A 16,983-nucleotide genomic window follows, 5' to 3' on the forward strand; every position below is an offset into this window, starting at 1 on the left:
CGCTCTGGTGAGGTCTCCTGACGTAGAAGTTTTGACTATTCTCTCCTCAAATTTCACTAAAAAAATTTAGGATCACGCGGGTATCTTGGAATCGTTCCGATCGATTTGTGACGAGAATATTGTTCTTGGTGCCTCCTGTCATTTAGGGGTTGTGGCAGTGTCCCGGGGAGTTGAGCTCCGAGGTGTTGTCGTCACAATTTTATCGTTGCAGTTCTGGAATACCTGAGTTTCGCCGACATCGAAATCTCTTTTATGCAGTTGTTGGTGAGATCACCTCGACGCCACCCAGTACTGGGGCGGGAGTTCGGGAGTATTGCCATAACTTGTATAACGGATGTTTTTCGAAGGTTGAGGTAAACGATTTCCGAAGGTTTCTTGGTTATGTGTTGACGGATGGATACAGCTGGATCTAGGGATTGTTAGTTTGGGTGATATATATTTGTGTCCCCTGTATCCCCTACACCAGATTGCATAACCAGAAAGTTTCGGGAGTTTATAAGTGGGAATTCAAGTAGCCTTAGGATTTCTTTCCGACAGACGCATGATATGAGATTGGGGTTCGACGTCTAGTGGTCCGCCTGTATACGGTTGATTTTACAGTGGTCTCGTTGTGTCTTAAAGAGTCCATGGCTTTGCCGACTCGGGGACGCTTCGTATGTCATGTGCACAGCCTTGTACATGATGGTGCTGTACGATTGAGCCCGTGTGGGCCCCACCACGAAAACTTCGGACGAAATTTCTATCATATGTTTGTTCCGGCTTATTCTGCAAGCCAATACTTTGTTTTATTTTGTATTGTGGTATTCGAGTTCCCTTCGAATTCATATGTTCATTCCATATCTTTTTCAAGTGGCTTCTCAACTTATGGAAGTGTGATGATTTACTACGGAATTCATTCGTTCATCTTCGTTCGAATGTTTATTGTGAAGACTATATGTTGCAATTTCTATCCGTTGATTCTACTTATCTTTTGTCTATCAAGATGCTAACGGATGTCACCCTCTTCAGGATGGCTCCGCCAACGCGTCAGGATCCGAATCGCAATGAAGGGAGTCAAGCGAACCCTCCGCCACCACCTCCACCTCCGGAGGCATGGCAAGCAATCATGGTAGCCACCAACGCCAATGCTCAGATGATTCTGCAACTCTTGCAAGAACGTACTCAAGGGCAAGGCAATCAAGGTCAAGGCAACAATCAGTTTCACTTTGCCACTCTCAACCAGTTTCTCGCAAATCAGCCCAAGTCTTTCAGCTACTGTGCCGAGGCCACGGATGCCGATGATTGGCTCGTGGACATCAACAAGCATTTTGAATGTAGCAATGTCAGGCCTGAGGACTTTGTCAAGTTCGCTTCTTTCCAGCTCAAGGACCAAGCCGCTGATTGGTTTCAGCAATACAAAGATTCCAGAGGAGGTCGTGTGATTACTTGGACTGACTTCTGTCGGGACTTCAAAGCGCACCACATTCCACAAAGTGTTGTTGAGAGCAAGCGTGAGGAGTTCCGCAATATCAAGCAAGGAAACATGTCTGTGTATCAATACAACATTCAGTTCCAAAAACTTGCTCGCTTCGCTAAACAAGACGTTCCTGATGAGAAGAGCGTGATCTATCACTTCAGAGGTGGCCTTAAAGAGGATCTGCAGTTAGCTCTCGTTCTTGTTGAGCCTACTCACTTTGATCAATTCTACAATATGGCACTGAAGCAAGAGGCTGCTCAGCTTAAGTGTGAGGCTTCTAAGAAAAGAGTCAGGGACGCAGTTCAGTCTTCTTCTTCCTCACTTGTGACAGCTAAGCAACAGAAGTTCTGGTTGCCTCCTCCTCCTCCGTTTCGTCAGCCTTACCAGCAGAAGAACAAAGGTGGCCACGGTTCTTCAAACTCTTCCAACTCTGGCTATCAGAACAAGTCTCAGAATCAAGCTCCCAAGTCCAATGCTCCTTATCACCGTCCACTCTCAGAGGTGACTTGCAACAAATGTCAGCAGAAAGGTCACTATGCTAACAAGTGCTTCAACCAGAGGCGTCTTCCTCCTCCTCCTGTCAGATCTTCCAGCAATGCAGTGGTCAAGCATAATCCAAAGTCTGCAAAGGTGAACATGATGAATGCAGCTCAAGCGGAGGAATCTACTGATGTGATAATGGGTAATCTCTCAGTTAATGATATTTCTGCAAAAGTTCTTTTTGATACTGGTGCATCGCATTCTTTCTTGTCATACCCATTTGCATCGAAGCACAATGTTGACACAGAGATTTTATCCAAAGTCATGCAAGTTGTTTCTCCGGGTAAGCTTTTGTCGTCTAGTTTGGTTGCTCCCGATGTTTCCATCAAGATGGGCGACTATAGATTCCAGTCTTCTCCAATTGTTCTTGGTGATTCGGATATTGATCTTATTCTCGGGATGGATTGGCTTTCTAAGCACAAGGCTCAACTTGATTGTGCTGCCAGAGAAATTCAATTGACACACTCGTCTGAGGATGTGATTATTTTTGCCGCTCGTGATGAAGCCATTCGGTTTTTCTCTCTCAATGAGAAGGGCGAATTGGATGCCATCTCTCAAATTCCAGTCGTTTGCGAGTATCAAGATGTTTTTCCAGAAGAGCTTCCGGGTATGCCTCCGCACCGGCCAGTTGAGTTCGTTATCGAACTAGAGCCTGGTACTGTACCCGTTTGCAAGCGTCCATACAAGCTTGGACCAAACGAGCTGAAGGAATTGAAGAAGCAGCTCGATGAATAAGAACGTCTGGGTTTGATCAGACCGAGTTCTTCTCCATGGGGTTGTGGTGTTCTTTTTGTCAAGAAGAAGGATGGCACGGACCGACTTTGTGTCGACTACCGTCCATTGAACAAGAAGACAATCAAGAACAAGTATCCACTTCCCAACATCAATGAGCTATTTGAGCAACTCAAAGGGGCTAAAGTATTCTCGAAGCTTGACCTTCGTATGGGTTATCATCAGATTCGCATTCGTGAAGAAGATATTCCTAAGACAGCATTCAGAACAAGCTTTGGTTCTTATGAATATACTGTCGTGTCTTTCGGCCTTGTCAATGCTCCTCCGGTGTTCTCTCGGATGATGAATTTCATCTTCAACCCCTATACCAATGAATTTGTTCTGGTGTATCTCGATGATATCTTGGTCTTCTCCAAGAATAAGCAGGATCATGCCGAACATTTGCGATTGGTGCTCGACAAGCTCAGAGAGTATCAATTCTATGCGAAGTTCTCCAAATGTGAGTTTTGGCTCGATGAAGTTCTTTTCCTTGGTCACATCATCTCCGCCAAAGGCATCGCTGTTAACCCCGAGAAGGTGTCCGCAGTTCTGGATTGGGAACCTCCTCAAAATGTCAAGCAGCTCCGCAGTTTTCTGGGTCTTGCAAGCTATTGCCGAAGATTCGTTGAGAATTTCTCCAAGATTGCAAAGCCTCTTTCCAATCTCCTTCAGAAGCATGTGAAATTCGTCTGGTCTCCTGAGTGTGACATTGCTTTCAACACTCTCAAACAGAAACTAGTCACAGCTCCTGTCTTGACTCCTCCTGATGAATCCAAGCCGTATGAAGTTTTCTGTGATGCTTCTCTCCAAGGTCTCGGTGCTGTGTTAATGCAAGAGAAGAAAGTTGTGGCCTATACCTCTCGGCAGTTGAAGCCCAACGAGAAAAACTACCCCACGCACGATCTTGAGTTGGCGGCAGTTGTCCATGCATTGATTACGTGGAGACATCTCTTGTTGGGAAGACAAGTGGACATTTTCACTGATCACAAGAGTCTCAAGTATATCTTCACGCAGCCCAACCTCAACCTCAGGCAGACTCGATGGGTCAAAATGATTCAAGAGTACAATCCGAGTATTGAAATTACTCCAGGCAAGGCAAATGTCATTGCAGATGCTTTAAGCAGGAAAGCTTATTGCAACAGCTTAATTCTCAAGCCTTTCCAGCCGGATCTTTGTGAAGCTTTCCGCAAGCTGAATCTCCAAGTTGTTCCTCAAGGCGTTCTTGCCAACCTCATAGTATCTCCTACTTTGGAAGATCAAATTCGTGAGGCACAATTCCTTGATGCCATGGTGAAGAAGGTGAAACGTGGTATCGACAAGGCTCTTTCCAAATACAAGTGCTATCGCATTGATGACAGAGACACTTTGTTCTTCGAGGACCGGATTGTGGTTCCGAAAGGTGATCTAAGGAAAGTCATAATGAACGAGGCGCACAATTCTCTCCTTTCCATTCATCCTGGAAGTACGAAGATGTATCATGACCTCAGGCAGTCGTATTGGTGGACTCGAATGAAGCGAGAGATTGCTCAATTCGTGAATGAATGTGATGTCTGCCGAAGAGTGAAAGCAGAACACCAACGACCAGCTGGTCTCCTCCAACCTCTTGCTATCCCAGAATGGAAGTTTGATCATATCGAAATGGACTTCGTGACTGGATTTCCCAAATCCAAGCGCGGAAATGATGCTATCTTTGTTGTCATCGACAAGCTCTCTAAAGTGGCTCATTTCCTCCCAATCAAAGAATCCATCACAGCAGCTCAGCTGGCAGAGCTCTACACCTCCAGAATTGTCTCCTTGCACGGCATTCCACAATTGATTTCTTCGGATCGTGGAAGCATCTTCACCTCTAAGTTCTGGGACTCCTTCCAGAAGGCCATGGGCACAAACATTCGCTTCAGCACAGCTTTCCACCCTCAAACTAGTGGCCAAGTCGAGCGAGTCAATCAAATTCTTGAAGATATGCTCAGGGCTTGTGTCATTTCCTTTGGCATGAAATGGGAAGATTGTCTTCCATATGCTGAATTCTCCTACAACAACAGCTTCCAAGCGAGTTCGGGCAAGGCCCCATTCGAGATTCTCTATGGCAGAAAGTGCCGTACCCCTCTCAATTGGTCAGAGTCTGGCGAACGCCAACTTCTTGGCAATGACTTAATCACTGAAGCTGAAGAAATGTGTAAAGTCATCCGTGATAATCTCAAAGCCGCGCAATCGCGTCAGAAGAGCTACTATGATAGTAAGCATCGTGATTTGGCATTCGAGATCGGAGACCATGTCTACCTCCGCGTCTCTCCAATGAAAGGCACTCGTCGCTTCGGTATCAAAGGGAAGCTTGCCCCAAGATACGTGGGTCCTTTCAAGATCATTGGTAAAAGAGGCGACCTCGCCTATCAACTTGAGCTTCCTTCCAACTTCGCGAACGTGCACGATGTGTTCCACGTGTCACAACTCCGCAAGTGCTTCAAGACGCCTGAGCGCACTATCGACTTCGAAGAGATTGACCTCCAAGAAGATTTGTCTTATCATGAGCACCCCGTTGCTATTCTTGAGGAAACTGAGCGCAAGACTCGCAACAAGTCTATCAAATTCCTGAAAGTGAAGTGGTCGCACCATTCCGACCGGGAAGCCACCTGGGAACGCGAGGACCATCTCCGTTCCGAATATCCGGAGTTCTTTCAGTCCTAGATCTCGGGACGAGATCCTCTCGTAGTGGTGGAGTGTTGTAACACCCCGCATGTAACTTGCCATATTTGTAACTCCGACTCTTGCCATTTCCGGCTATGTGATATGTTTTTCCCTCCGTTGTTGGGTTTTGTCTTTCGTTTTGTATTTTGTCATGTCATGCATTTTCATATCATGTCATCATGCGCATTACATTTGCATACGTGTTCGTCTCATGCATCCGAGCATTTTCCCCGTTGTCCGTTTTGCAATCCGGCGCTCCTATCTCCTCCGGTGCACCCCTCTTGTTTTCTTTCGTGTGCGTGTGTCAAACTTTCTCGAAATGGACCGAGGCTTGTTAAGTGGTCTTAATATACCACCCGGAGACTACCGGTCAAGTTTCGTTCCATTCGGAGGTCGTTTGGTACTCCAACGGTTAACCGGGCATCCGCAAAGTCCATTTGAGTGTCCAGCAAAAACCCCCTCCAAAACCAGCCCAAAACCCACCAAACTCTCTTCCATGCTCTAGGTCGTTCGATCACGATCGTGTGGGCAAAAACCGCACCTCATTTGGAGTCTCCTAGCTCCCTCTACCTATTTATAAGTGGGCATCCCGAAAAACGAAATCTCAGACGAAACCCTAACCCTCTTCCTCCGCGCCGCGCCGGACGCGTCCGCTCCGGCCGGACAACGTCCGCCGCGCGCCCGGCCAACCGGAGCGCGACACGTGTCCCGCCGGCCTCTCCACCGCGCCGCCGGCCCGCAGGCCCATCGCCGGCCCTCCCGGGCCCGAGCTCCGCCGCCGCCCTCGCCGCCTCCGGCACCCGAGCTCCGCCGCCGCCCGACGTCCGCCGGCCGCCGCCGCGCCGCGGGCCCCGCCACCGACCGCCGCCGCGCCGGTCCCCGCCGGCGCCGCCCTCCGCAGCCCCCGCCGGCGACCCCCGCGTCCGGCGCCTCCTCTCCTTCCCACGGCCGCCGCCACCGCCTCCTTTCCTCCTCCCGCCGGCGAGCGAGCCCGAGCTCGAGCGAGTCGCTCGATCCGATCTGGTACAGTCCCGTTGACCTTCCCCTCGCGTCCGTTTTTTTCCTAAGTCCCAGATTTTTATCAGCAAGTGCTTCTGTTCCCGATGCAATAACTCTGGGCATGTAGCTCCGATTCGCGCGTGTAATATGTCAAACTGTTCGCCTCGTGATGCTCTTCATTTTGTTCAATTGCACCATGTTCTTTAGAGGTCATCTTGATGCCCAAAGCTTCGTTGGAAGAGGGCTAGTTGCTGTTAATCTCTGGTTCTTATCAGAACTTGGAGATTTGTCATTTTTGTATCATTTATTCTGTGCATCTTTTGAGCATGAGCTCTACATGTGTTTTGAAGTATCCCATTCCATCTTTCCAGTGGTGTAGTCAATGTATTTTTGTGATCTCTGTGGTGACTAGCACAAGCATGAAAAGTAGGCCCCGTAATATTTCTGATTTCAGGGACTTAGTGATTTCTCTAAGTCTTTGTCTGCTGTAATTTTGTTGCCATGTAAACTTGATGCTACAGAGAGATCCATGCATATTTTGGAGATGTTCAGTAAGGATGTTTTGTAGATATAGTTGTAGTTGATCCATTCCTGCAATTGTTTGCAATTGTAGAGTACCATAGCATGACTCAATCTTGCTCTACTTGTGCTATAAAATATTTCTGGCAGATTCTTAACATGACATGCATTTTTGCCAAGCTTATTGTAGTTGATCCATACATGCTATGTAATTGTTCTTTCCATGGATAGCTTCATAAACAAGCCATCTTGCTGTAGGTATGCTTGGTTTGTCATGCATTGCTCTGTAGTGAGTGCATCAAGCTCACAAAGAGGCCTACATATTAATATTTCTGCCATGCTCTGTTTTCTGCTAAGTCTGAAACCTGATAACGAAACTTGCTATGTTTACATGCTTGCCATCATATCTTCTGGCCCTTTTTGGCTTATGGTCAGTAAGGGACTTTTGTCATGTGCATTTAGTAGAACACTACTGTGCCTTGTTTTGCTATCTTAAGTTCCTGTAGCATGTTGATTTCGTGCTCTGAACATTGCTACCTGATGCTGATTTCTGCCATGTCCAGTTTTTCACCAAGTCTGTGAACCTGTAATCTTTTGCACTTTTGCCATGCTTGTTTGAGCTTGATATGTTGTGAACTAGCCGTAGCTCAGTGTTCATCTTTTGTCAAAAATCTCCTGTAGATTACTTCCATGTGCTTTGTTGCTATGTTGGGGTGCTGTAGCATTGTTACTTGTTGTATTTTAAGTGCTATCTTGCTGTTTATCGCAGATTAGTGTCATTCTTGTTTTGCTTGCCATTTGCAAACCGTGTATCCGATTCCGGTGATCTTTATATCGATTTCGACCGAAACCATCTCATCTTTCCAGTGGCATGCTTGGTTTGCCAAGTTACTGCCATGTTCGTCATTTTCCTTCCGGAGCACGCATATGCATCGCATATCATAACTTGCATATCATACATGTTGCATCATGTTGCTTGCGCATTTCTCGTTGTTGATTATGGTTCCATTTGTTTGTGTTCTTGTCTTGGGTAGAGCCGGGAGACGAGTTCGTGAACGAGGAACCTGTCGAGTACGCTTACGAGGATCAAGCTTTCGACAACTCTGAGGATCTTGCAGGCAAGATGACCACCCCTCGAAATCACTTCTATCTTCGCTATGCTAGTTGTTCGCTCTATTGCCATGCTCCGCTACCTATCACTTGATATATCATGTCTCCTATTTTAAGCCATGTCAGCCTCTAACCATCCTCTCCTAGCAAACCGTTGTGTGGCTATGTTACCGCTTTTGCTCAGCCCCTCTTATAGCGTTGCTAGTTGCAGGTGAAGTTGAAGTTTGTTCCATGTCGGAACATGGACATGTTGGGATATCACAATATCTCTTATTTAATTAATGCATCTATATATTTTGGTAAAGGGTGGAAGGCTCGGCCTTATGCCTGGTGTTTTGTTCCACTCTTGCCGCCCTAGTTACTGTTATACCGGGATTATGTTCCTTGAGTTTGCGTTCCTTACGCGGTCGGGTGATTTATGGGACCCCCTTGACAGTTCGCCTTGAATAAAACTCCTCCAGCAAGGCCCAACCTTGGTTTTACTATTCGCTACCTAAACCTTTTTCCCCCGGGTTTTCGCGAGCCCGAGGGTCATCTTATTTTAACCCCCCCGGGCCAGTGCTCCTTCGAGTGTTGGTCCGAACTGAGCAGACTGCGGGGCCCCCTCCTGGAAACTCGAGGTCTGGTTTTACTCGTAGGATGTCTCATCCGGTGTGCCCTGAGAACGAGATATGTGCAGCTCCTATCGGGATTTGTCGGCACATTCGGGTGGCTTTGCTGGTCTTGTTTTACCATTGTCGAGATGTCTTGTAAACCGGGATTCCGAGACTGATCGGGTCTTTCCGGGAGAAGGTTTATCCTTCGTTGACCGTGAGAGCTTATGATGGGCTAAGTTGGGACACCCCTGCAGGGTATTATCTTTCGAAAGCCGTGCCCGCGGTTATGAGGCAGATGGGAATTTGTTAATGTCCGGTTGTAGATAACTTGTCACTTGACCCAATTAAAATACACCAAGTGCGTGTGTAGCCGTGATGGTCTCTTCTCGGCGGAGTCCGGGAAGTGAACACGGTCTGTGTTATGTATGACGTAAGTAGGTGTTCAGGATCACTTCTTGGTCATTGCTAGATGACGACCGCTCCTTTGCTTCTCTTCTCGCTCTCATTTGCGCAGTTAGCCACCATACATGCTTTTGCCGCTGCAGCTCCACCTCTTTGCACCTCCTTGTCCTACAAGCTTAAATAGTCTTGATCTCGCGGGTGTGAGATTGCTGAGTCCCCGTGACTCACAGATTCTACCAAAACAGTTGCAGGTGCCGACGATGCCAGTGCAGATGACGGCGTCGATCTCAAGTGGGAGTTCGACGAGGAACGTGGTCGTTACTATGTGTCCTTTCCTGATGATCAGTAGCGGAGCCCAGTTGGGACGATCGGGGATCTAGCATTTGGGGTTGTCTTATTTTCATCCGGATTTTGACCGTAGTCGGTCTATATGATTGTATTTTGGATGATGTATGATGATATTTATGTATTGTGTGAAGTGGCGATTGTAAGCCAACTCTTTATCCCATTCTTGTTCATTACATGGGATTGTGTGAAGATGACCCTTCTTGCGACAAAACCACTATGCGGTTATGCCTCTAAGTCGTGCCTCGACACGTGGGAGATATAGCCGCATCGTGGGCGTTACAGCGCGGTGAAGGCCACTCGATTGGCGGGGGAAGGCGTGTCGTGGCTGCGCGGCCTCCCCGTCCACGCTTTCACTCGGCAGAGGTGCTGCCGGAGTTTGTCGTGTGGTCGACGGATCCAACCGGCAACTGGCTCGAGCTTCCCCTCTTCTTCGCCAGCGAACTGCCGGCCGGTGCCCCCGGCGGGCTCTGGCTCCAGGCGGACGGCTGCTGCAGCAGGGCCTCCTGGGTCGCGGTGAAGATCTCCGCCGCCGGGAGCGTGGCCCTGGCCCGCGGTTGGCAGACGTTTGCCCGCGCGCGCAGCCTTTGCTGGCGGTGCACCCTCCACTTCAAGTTTGATGGCGACGCGACCCTCTACGTGAGGGTGTTTGGAGAAGACGATCGCCGCGTCGGGTGTTGCCCTGAAGACAACAACGGCGACGAGGGCGAAGGCGAGCTTGCTCCTGGCGGCGTCCGCAGCTCACCGAGCTTCAGTGGCTCTTCCTCTGGTGATAGCTCCTCCAGCGATGGCCGCGATCAGCCGCCACGTCGCCGTGCCCGCTTTGAGGGAGGTAGCGGGTCGTCCCACCGTCGCGCCTTGGTGAAGTGCGAGGAGGTGTCTAGTTGAGCTTAGGAGGGCGGTACGGGCCCCTCCTCGCGAGCCATCGAGCGGTGCGCCGCGTTTATTTTGTTTTTCTCTTTTTCCTGCATTGAGAGAGAGAAGTATGGGGCCCTGTAGGGGGCGTGCAAGACTATTTTCTTTAATGATCATGCTAATTCTACCATTCCCGTGCTTTGTTATGGTGTTGTTACTGTGTGTTCGCGTGTAGGAACAACTTAGCTCGGGAGGTTCGCTGTAGTTTTCGCCCCGCGAGGTACTTGTCTGGGGCCTCGCCGGGCGTCTTAGGGCCTGCAAAAATTAGTTGGGAGGATAGCTTGAGAACCTTTGCCGCGAGGGTAATCAGCTTAGGTCCCTCGTTTGTGTCGCGATGCCCGTGGGGCATGGACCGGGAGGGGTGCCCCCGCTGGAAACTTGAGTGAGGGAGCCTCTCAAAATCAGGCAAGAAAGCGCTCACGGGGGCGCCCGCGTAACCCCCTCGTGAGGCTTGCGAGAGAGAGAAGGAATCAGGCGAAAAACCAAAACAGAGAACCACGGGCAAGGGACGGCAACAACACTAGATGCAACTCCAATAAAGTTTCGAACAAAGGTGAACAAGCCAACTGCGGAAAGCAAATGAAAAGCCGCGTCCGGCACCTAGTCTAGTCTTCGACGTCTTCTCACCAGCGCGGAGCTAAGTGCTGCCACTGGGCGTGGGCGGGAACCCCCGAGGCCCAAGGACGGCACTCTAGAGACTCCGGGGCGTGTACAACCCCAACTCATTATTACGTGAGAGTGTCACGGGCGGCGAGCTTCACAGGCATTGGCCTTCTTCACAGGCACCGGGCCTTTTCATGGGGCGACGAGCTTCACAGGCATTGGCCTTCTTCACAGGCATCGGGCCTTTTCATGGGGCGACAAGCTTCACAGGCATTGGCCTTCTTCACAGGCACTGGGCCTTTTCATGGGGCGACAAGCTTCACAGGCACCGGGCCTTTTCATGGGTAGAACCTCCGGAGGTGTTGGATGTTCCACACGTTTGGGATGGGCACCCCCTCCTGGGTCTCCAAGCGTGCGGCGCCAGGTCTGGAAACATGAACAACCTTGAACGGGCCCTCCCACATGGACGAGAGCTTGTGCAGCCCTTCCTTGGAGAGCACCCGCCTGAGCACGAGGTCGCCTACCTCGAGAGTCCTGGGGCGGATGTTGCGGCAGTGGTATCGCCGCAGCGCGTGCTGGTATCTTGCCGCTCGAAGCGCGTCCTCCCGACGGTGTTCCTCCCCCACCACGAGATCCATCCCCCGCATGGCGTCCTGCTACGCTTCATCAAATGCCAGGACCCACGTGGAGCGATGCCTAACCTCGTGAGGGAGGACCGCCTCTGCTCCGTAGACGAGGAAGAACGGGGTTTCGCCGGTCGACTTGGTGGCGGTAGTGCGGATAGACCATAGCACGGACTGGAGCTCGTCGTACCAGCCCCTGCCACAGGCCTCCAGCTTCTTCTTGAAGGTCCTGGTTTTGAGGCCCTTCAGGACCTCTGCGTTGGCGCACTCAGCCTGGCCATTGCTCCGAGGGCGTGCCACCGAGGCGTAGCATATCTGCGTTCCAAGGTTAGCGCAATATGTTTTGAAGAGATTGCTAGTGAACTGCGAACCGTTGTCGGTGATGATGCGATTGGGCACCCCGAATTGGCTTACGAGGCCCTTGATGAACTTGACTGCGGAGCCATCCGGAATGGCGCAGACAGCTTCCACCTCTGCCCACTTGGTGAACTTGTCGCTGGCGACGTAGAGGTAGCGATAGCCCCCTGGCGCCCAAGGAAACGGGCCTAGGATGTCCAGCCCCCAAACCGCGAACAGCCTTGAGAGTGGAATGGTCTGCAAGCCCTGAGCTGGCTGATGAATCTGCTTTGCGTGGAATTGACAGGCTTCACAAGCCTTCACCAGCTCGACTGCGTCGTCGAGTGCTGTAGGCCAATAAAACCCGCTGTGAAATGCCTTGCCGACGAGTGTCCGTGATGACGAGTGGTGCCCACAATCTCCACCATGGATGTCAGTCAGCAACTCTTTCCCCTGTTCCCTGGAGATGCAACGCAGGGAAACACCGTTTGGCCGCTTCCGATAAAGCTCTCTGTCTTGGATGCAGTAAGCCGTGGCCTACCGGGCTACGCGTTCCGCATCCTCATCCTTCTCTAGTAGAGTCCCTTGCGTCAGGTAATCCTTGAGCTCCGCGGTCCAGCATCCTTCCTGAGGCTCCAGCGCCAGGAGCAAGCGTGCTCCTGAGGCCAGGCCACAGGCCGGAGCTCCTGAGGCGGGCGGTTGGGGGAGTTGCTCCCGAGGCTGCGTTGTGCTTGATAGCAACGGTGCTGCTGAGGGCTTGAAGAGTCGCTCCTCGAAAACGCCAGGCTCCTGAAGCAGCCGCCTCGATGCCCTCCTGGCGATGTCATCAGCCTGCTGGTTGGTGCCGCGAGGCACGTGCTGCAGCTCCAGCCCCAGAAACTGCTTTTCCATCTTGCACACTTCTGCAAGATACACCTCCATGTGCTCGTCCCTGGGCTCGTATACTTTTTTGGAGAAGTTGACGGGGAGCTTTGAGTCCCCCTTGACGATGAGGCGCTTTACCCCCAGTGTGGCCGCGGCCCTTAAGCCGGCTATGAGGCCCTCGTATTCTGCTATGTTGTTGGAAACCTTTTCGCCCTGCTGGAAATAGAGTTGCACGGCGTAATAGAGCTTGTCCTGAGTGGGGGATACGAGCACTGCGCTGGCTCCCGCGCCGTGTCGCGAGAATGCTCCATCGAAGTACATGACCCAGCCGTTTGGTGCTTCGCTTCCTGGGGAAAGCCACCGATCTTTGCCTGCTTCGAGCCCTGGCGCCTCTGTCCACTCCGCCACAAAATCTGCAAGGGCAGCTCCCTTGATGACCCTGGTTGTGCTGAATTCCAGCTGGAACGCTTGCAGCTCGATGTTCCATTCAGTGACTCTTCTGGCTGAATTGGGGCTCCTGAGTACCCTTTCCAACGGGTAGGCCGAGACGACTTTGATGGGGTGACCTTGAAAGTAATGCCACAACTTACGCGAGGGCACCAGTAACGCAAGCAAGAGCTTCTGAGGCATGGGGTATCATGCCCTTGCATCCCGCAACACCGTGCTGACGAAGTACACGGGGTGCTCGACAAGAGTGGGTGTGCTGGCGGGGCCTGTGCCCTCCGGAGGGTTTTGCGCCTCCTGAGGCGACGGAGCCCCCAGCGCCTGGCTACCTGGCGTGACCTCTTCAGTCCTAGGGGCGTCTTCCTGCTGAGGCTGGACTCCATCTGCCGAGGCCGTGGCCTTCGCGAGGCCTTCTTGGTCTTGTGCCGCCATGGCTGGGGCCGTGGCTGGGCACAACGCAGCCTTGACCCGGCGCTCTTCCCGAACCGCCACGAGAGCTGCGCTGGCGGAGTAGGGCGTGGCGGCGAGGTAGAGTACCGGGGGCTTGAGGCGGCGTGGCGCCACCATCACAGGAGGGCTGTTCAGATACCTATGGAGGTCTTGAAACACTTCATCAGCCTCCGGTGTCCATTCAAACGGGCCCTTCTTCTTCATCAGCTTGAAGAAGGGCAGGGCGCATTCCCCCAACTTGGAGATGAAGCGCCCCAACGCTGTTACGCGCCCGGCGAGCTGCTGCATTTCTCTGAGGGATTGGGGCGGACTCATGTCTTCGATTGCCTTGACCTTCTCTGGGTTGGCCTTGATTCCTTTGTGGGAGACGAGGAAGCCCAGAAGCTTGCCGGAAGGAACGCCAAACACGCACTTCTCTGGGTTGAGCTGCAGGTCCACTTCACGAAGGCACGTGAAGGTTTCTTCCAGGTCTTGTATCAGGGTCTTGGCCTCCCGAGACTTCACCATGATGTCATCGACATAGGCCTCGGCGTTTCTCCCGAGCTGCCGGCCCAAGGCGATATGCATCAGTCGCTGAAAGGTTGCGCCTGCATTGCGCAATCCGAACGGCATGCAGGTGTAGCAGTACACCCCGCACGGGGTCAGGAAGGTCGTTTTCTCCACGTCTTCCACCGCCATCTTGATTTGGTGGTAGCCCGAGAACGCATCCAGGAAGCTCAGCAGGTCGCACTCAATGGTGGAGTCGACGATTTGATCAATGCGATGGAGCGGGAACGGATCTTGGGGGCAGGCCTTGTTGAGGTTGGTGAAGTCGACGCACATGCACTCCTTTCCTCCCTTTTTCGGCACAACAACAGGGTTTGCTAGCCACTCGGGGTAGCGAACCTCACGGATGGCACCTGCCGCCTCCAGCTTGTGAGTTTCTTGGACGATGAAGGCCTGCTTCTCGGTGGACTGCCGCCTTGCTTTCTGCTTCACGGGGCGTACATTGGGGCACACATTCAGGTGGTGCTCGATCACCTGCCTCGGACCCCTACTAGCTGCTTGGGTTCCCACGCGAACACCTCCTTGTTTGAGCGCAAGAATTTCACCAGCGCCTCCTCCTGGTCCGGGTTGCGATTGGCGCCTATGTTGAAGGTGGCGTCGGATGACCCATCCTCATCAACTGGCACCTGCTTGGTCTCCGCCTTGTCCTGGGTGAACAACTGCTTCTTCTTGGTTGGCGCAGCCCCCTTGGCTTTGGGGGCGGAGTCGTCGGCGGGCTGCGCCGCTGCGGCTGCCTTGAGGGCGAACTTGAGCACCAGGAAAGCTTCTTTGGTATCTCCGGCCACGGTGAGGACGCCGCCACTCCCGGGCATCTTCATGAGGTTATAGCCCGGATGGGTCGCGGCCATGAACTGGGCCAAGGCGGGGTACCCCAGGATGGCGTTGTGCGAGAGGCCGATGCGGGCGATGTCAAAGTTGACCAGCTCCGTGCGGAAGTTGTCGCGGGTTCTGAAGGTCACCGGGAGGCGGATCTGCCCCAAGGAGTCGGAGGGACCACCTCCGACGCCCGAGAAGGGCTGGCTGGGTTGGAGCTGCTCTGGCGGCATGTGGAGGAGGCTGAAGGCCTCCACCGAGAGCACGTTGAGGCCGGCACTGCCGTCGATGAGGGTCCTGGTAACGGCCACCTGGCAGATGGTGGGAGTGCACAGCATCGGGAACGCACCCGAGCAGGCGGTGTTGGCGGGGTGATCGTCCGAGCTGAAGGTCAAGTCGGCCTTGGGTGCCGCCCAGCCCGGGGGGGCTTCGCGGCGCGTGAGGGCGGCACCGATCTAGTGGACGTACGGCTTGACGTGGCGGCTCGAAGGTGGCGCTTGCGAGCCGCCCAGGAGAGCTGCGACGACCGGGGGCGCCGGCGCAGCATACTGGGCAAGGAAGAGGTCGCGCAACTCCTCCCAGGAGGCCACCGAGGCCGCCGGCAGGTGGAGCAGCCACATGCGCAGAACGCCGGTGAGGGCCATGGGAAGCCAGTTGGCCATGACCCTGTTGTCGCCCCCGGCCTTGAGGACAGCCTCCTCATATGCTAGCAGGAAAGCTAGCGGGTCCGCCGCGCCGTCGTAGCGCGGCGGCATCTCTGGCTTGAACTTGCTCGGCCACTGAACCTGTCGCAAGGCGGGGGCCAAGGCTTGGAGCCCCCTGCCCCCAGTGCCGGCACCGGCGGCCGGAGCGGGCGGCGCGTGGTCCGCCATGAGGGCGAAGCGCGGTGCTGACGGAGAGCGGGTCGACGGAAGGGAGAGCTCCGGCGCACCCCTACCTGGCGCGCCAAATGTCAGATATGGGGTTCCGGCAAAACCCTTAAGGTTCGAACTTTGGGGTGCGCGCGGAGATCTTCCCCCTACCGATCCACGTCCCAACGCCTCGCTGAGAATCTAAGCTACACGATCAAGAACACAAGAGACACGAGGTTTATACTGGTTCGGGCCACCGTTGTGGTGTAATACCCTAATCCAGTGTGTGTTGTGGTGGATTGCCTCAGGGGTGTTCTTGAGCTGGTGCGGTGTGTTTGAGCTAGGATCGATCCCCCTCTCTACTGTGGTGTCTAGCTCTATATATAGAGGCCCTGGTCCTCTTCCCAAATATTGAGCAGGAAGGGTGCCAACAACGGCCATTTTGAAGGGGAACATCTAGTACAAGTTATCCTGACTAAAGGTGGTCTTCGGCTGCCAAAGGCACTGGCGGTGACGCCGTCTTGGGCTCCACGGTGACCTCCGTCCTGCCGCTTTGCTAGTCTTGGTCTCGTTGCACTGGAATGGTAACCTTTGCTTGATGCCTCGGTACTCCGCGCCTGTGCTTGCCCCCTTTGCACCAAAGAGGAAACAAGGACACTGTGCAGGTCGGCGCCCGCCTGGCCTCGATCGTCATGGCTTGCGTCATGAGCACCTCGCGAGGTACCCCTGCCTTGATCTCTCTGCCTCCTCGCGAGCCTGCCTGGTGAGGCCGATCCTGAAGAAGCCTTGCGTCATCCGCCCCGTGAGGCTTGGCCCCTCGCGAGGGTCTTGAGCTTGGATTGATGAAGATGGTCCGTACTAGGCCACCCCTTGAGCCACGCTGCAGGCCGCAGGCAGGCAAGTCTGGGGACCCCCGTTCCCAGAACGCCGACACGCATCCCTGGCCCTTGAAGCCCTATCTGAAGCCCTCGTGGCCGAAGAATTAACTGCACTGCGCTCCACGATGGACATGGACGATGTGATCCTCGACAAACGCCCCAAATCCACCTCCTTCAAACCAGCAGAAGAAATAGTCAAATTCCAGGTCCACCCAACGGACCCCAAGAAGACAGCATCTA

General features: G+C 53.1%; 1 protein-coding gene across 1 annotated transcript; it reads right to left on the bottom strand.

Annotated features, from left to right (window-relative positions):
* Positions 1-9,773: 9,773 nt before the first annotated feature.
* LOC109738857 (uncharacterized) lies at positions 9,774-15,247 on the bottom strand. The gene is made up of 7 exons (XM_020297962.2): positions 14,936-15,247; positions 13,983-14,198; positions 13,535-13,862; positions 12,447-13,327; positions 11,976-12,182; positions 11,814-11,876; positions 9,774-10,028 (listed from the first exon to the last, which is right to left on the bottom strand). Exons 1-7 carry the CDS (start codon positions 15,245-15,247, stop codon positions 9,774-9,776), a joined length of 2,262 nt encoding a protein of 753 aa, XP_020153551.2.
* Positions 15,248-16,983: the final 1,736 nt, after the last annotated feature.

This window comes from Aegilops tauschii, chromosome 3 (assembly GCF_002575655.3).
Source record: "Aegilops tauschii subsp. strangulata cultivar AL8/78 chromosome 3, Aet v6.0, whole genome shotgun sequence".
Taxonomy (NCBI): Eukaryota; Viridiplantae; Streptophyta; class Magnoliopsida; order Poales; family Poaceae; genus Aegilops; species Aegilops tauschii.

Coding starts and splice junctions, on each gene's coding strand:
- LOC109738857 (XM_020297962.2), bottom strand. CDS start 15,247: ATGCCGCCAGAGCAGCTCCAACCCAGCCAGCCCTTCTCGGGCGTCGGA. Junction 14,199..14,935: donor TGCTCAAGTTCGCCCTCAAG/GCAGCCGCAGCG, acceptor TTGGGCCGGCAG/CTCGGGAGAAACGCCGAGGC. Junction 12,183..12,446: donor AGGATGAGGATGCGGAACGC/GTAGCCCGGTAG, acceptor CACGCAAAGCAG/ATTCATCAGCCAGCTCAGGG.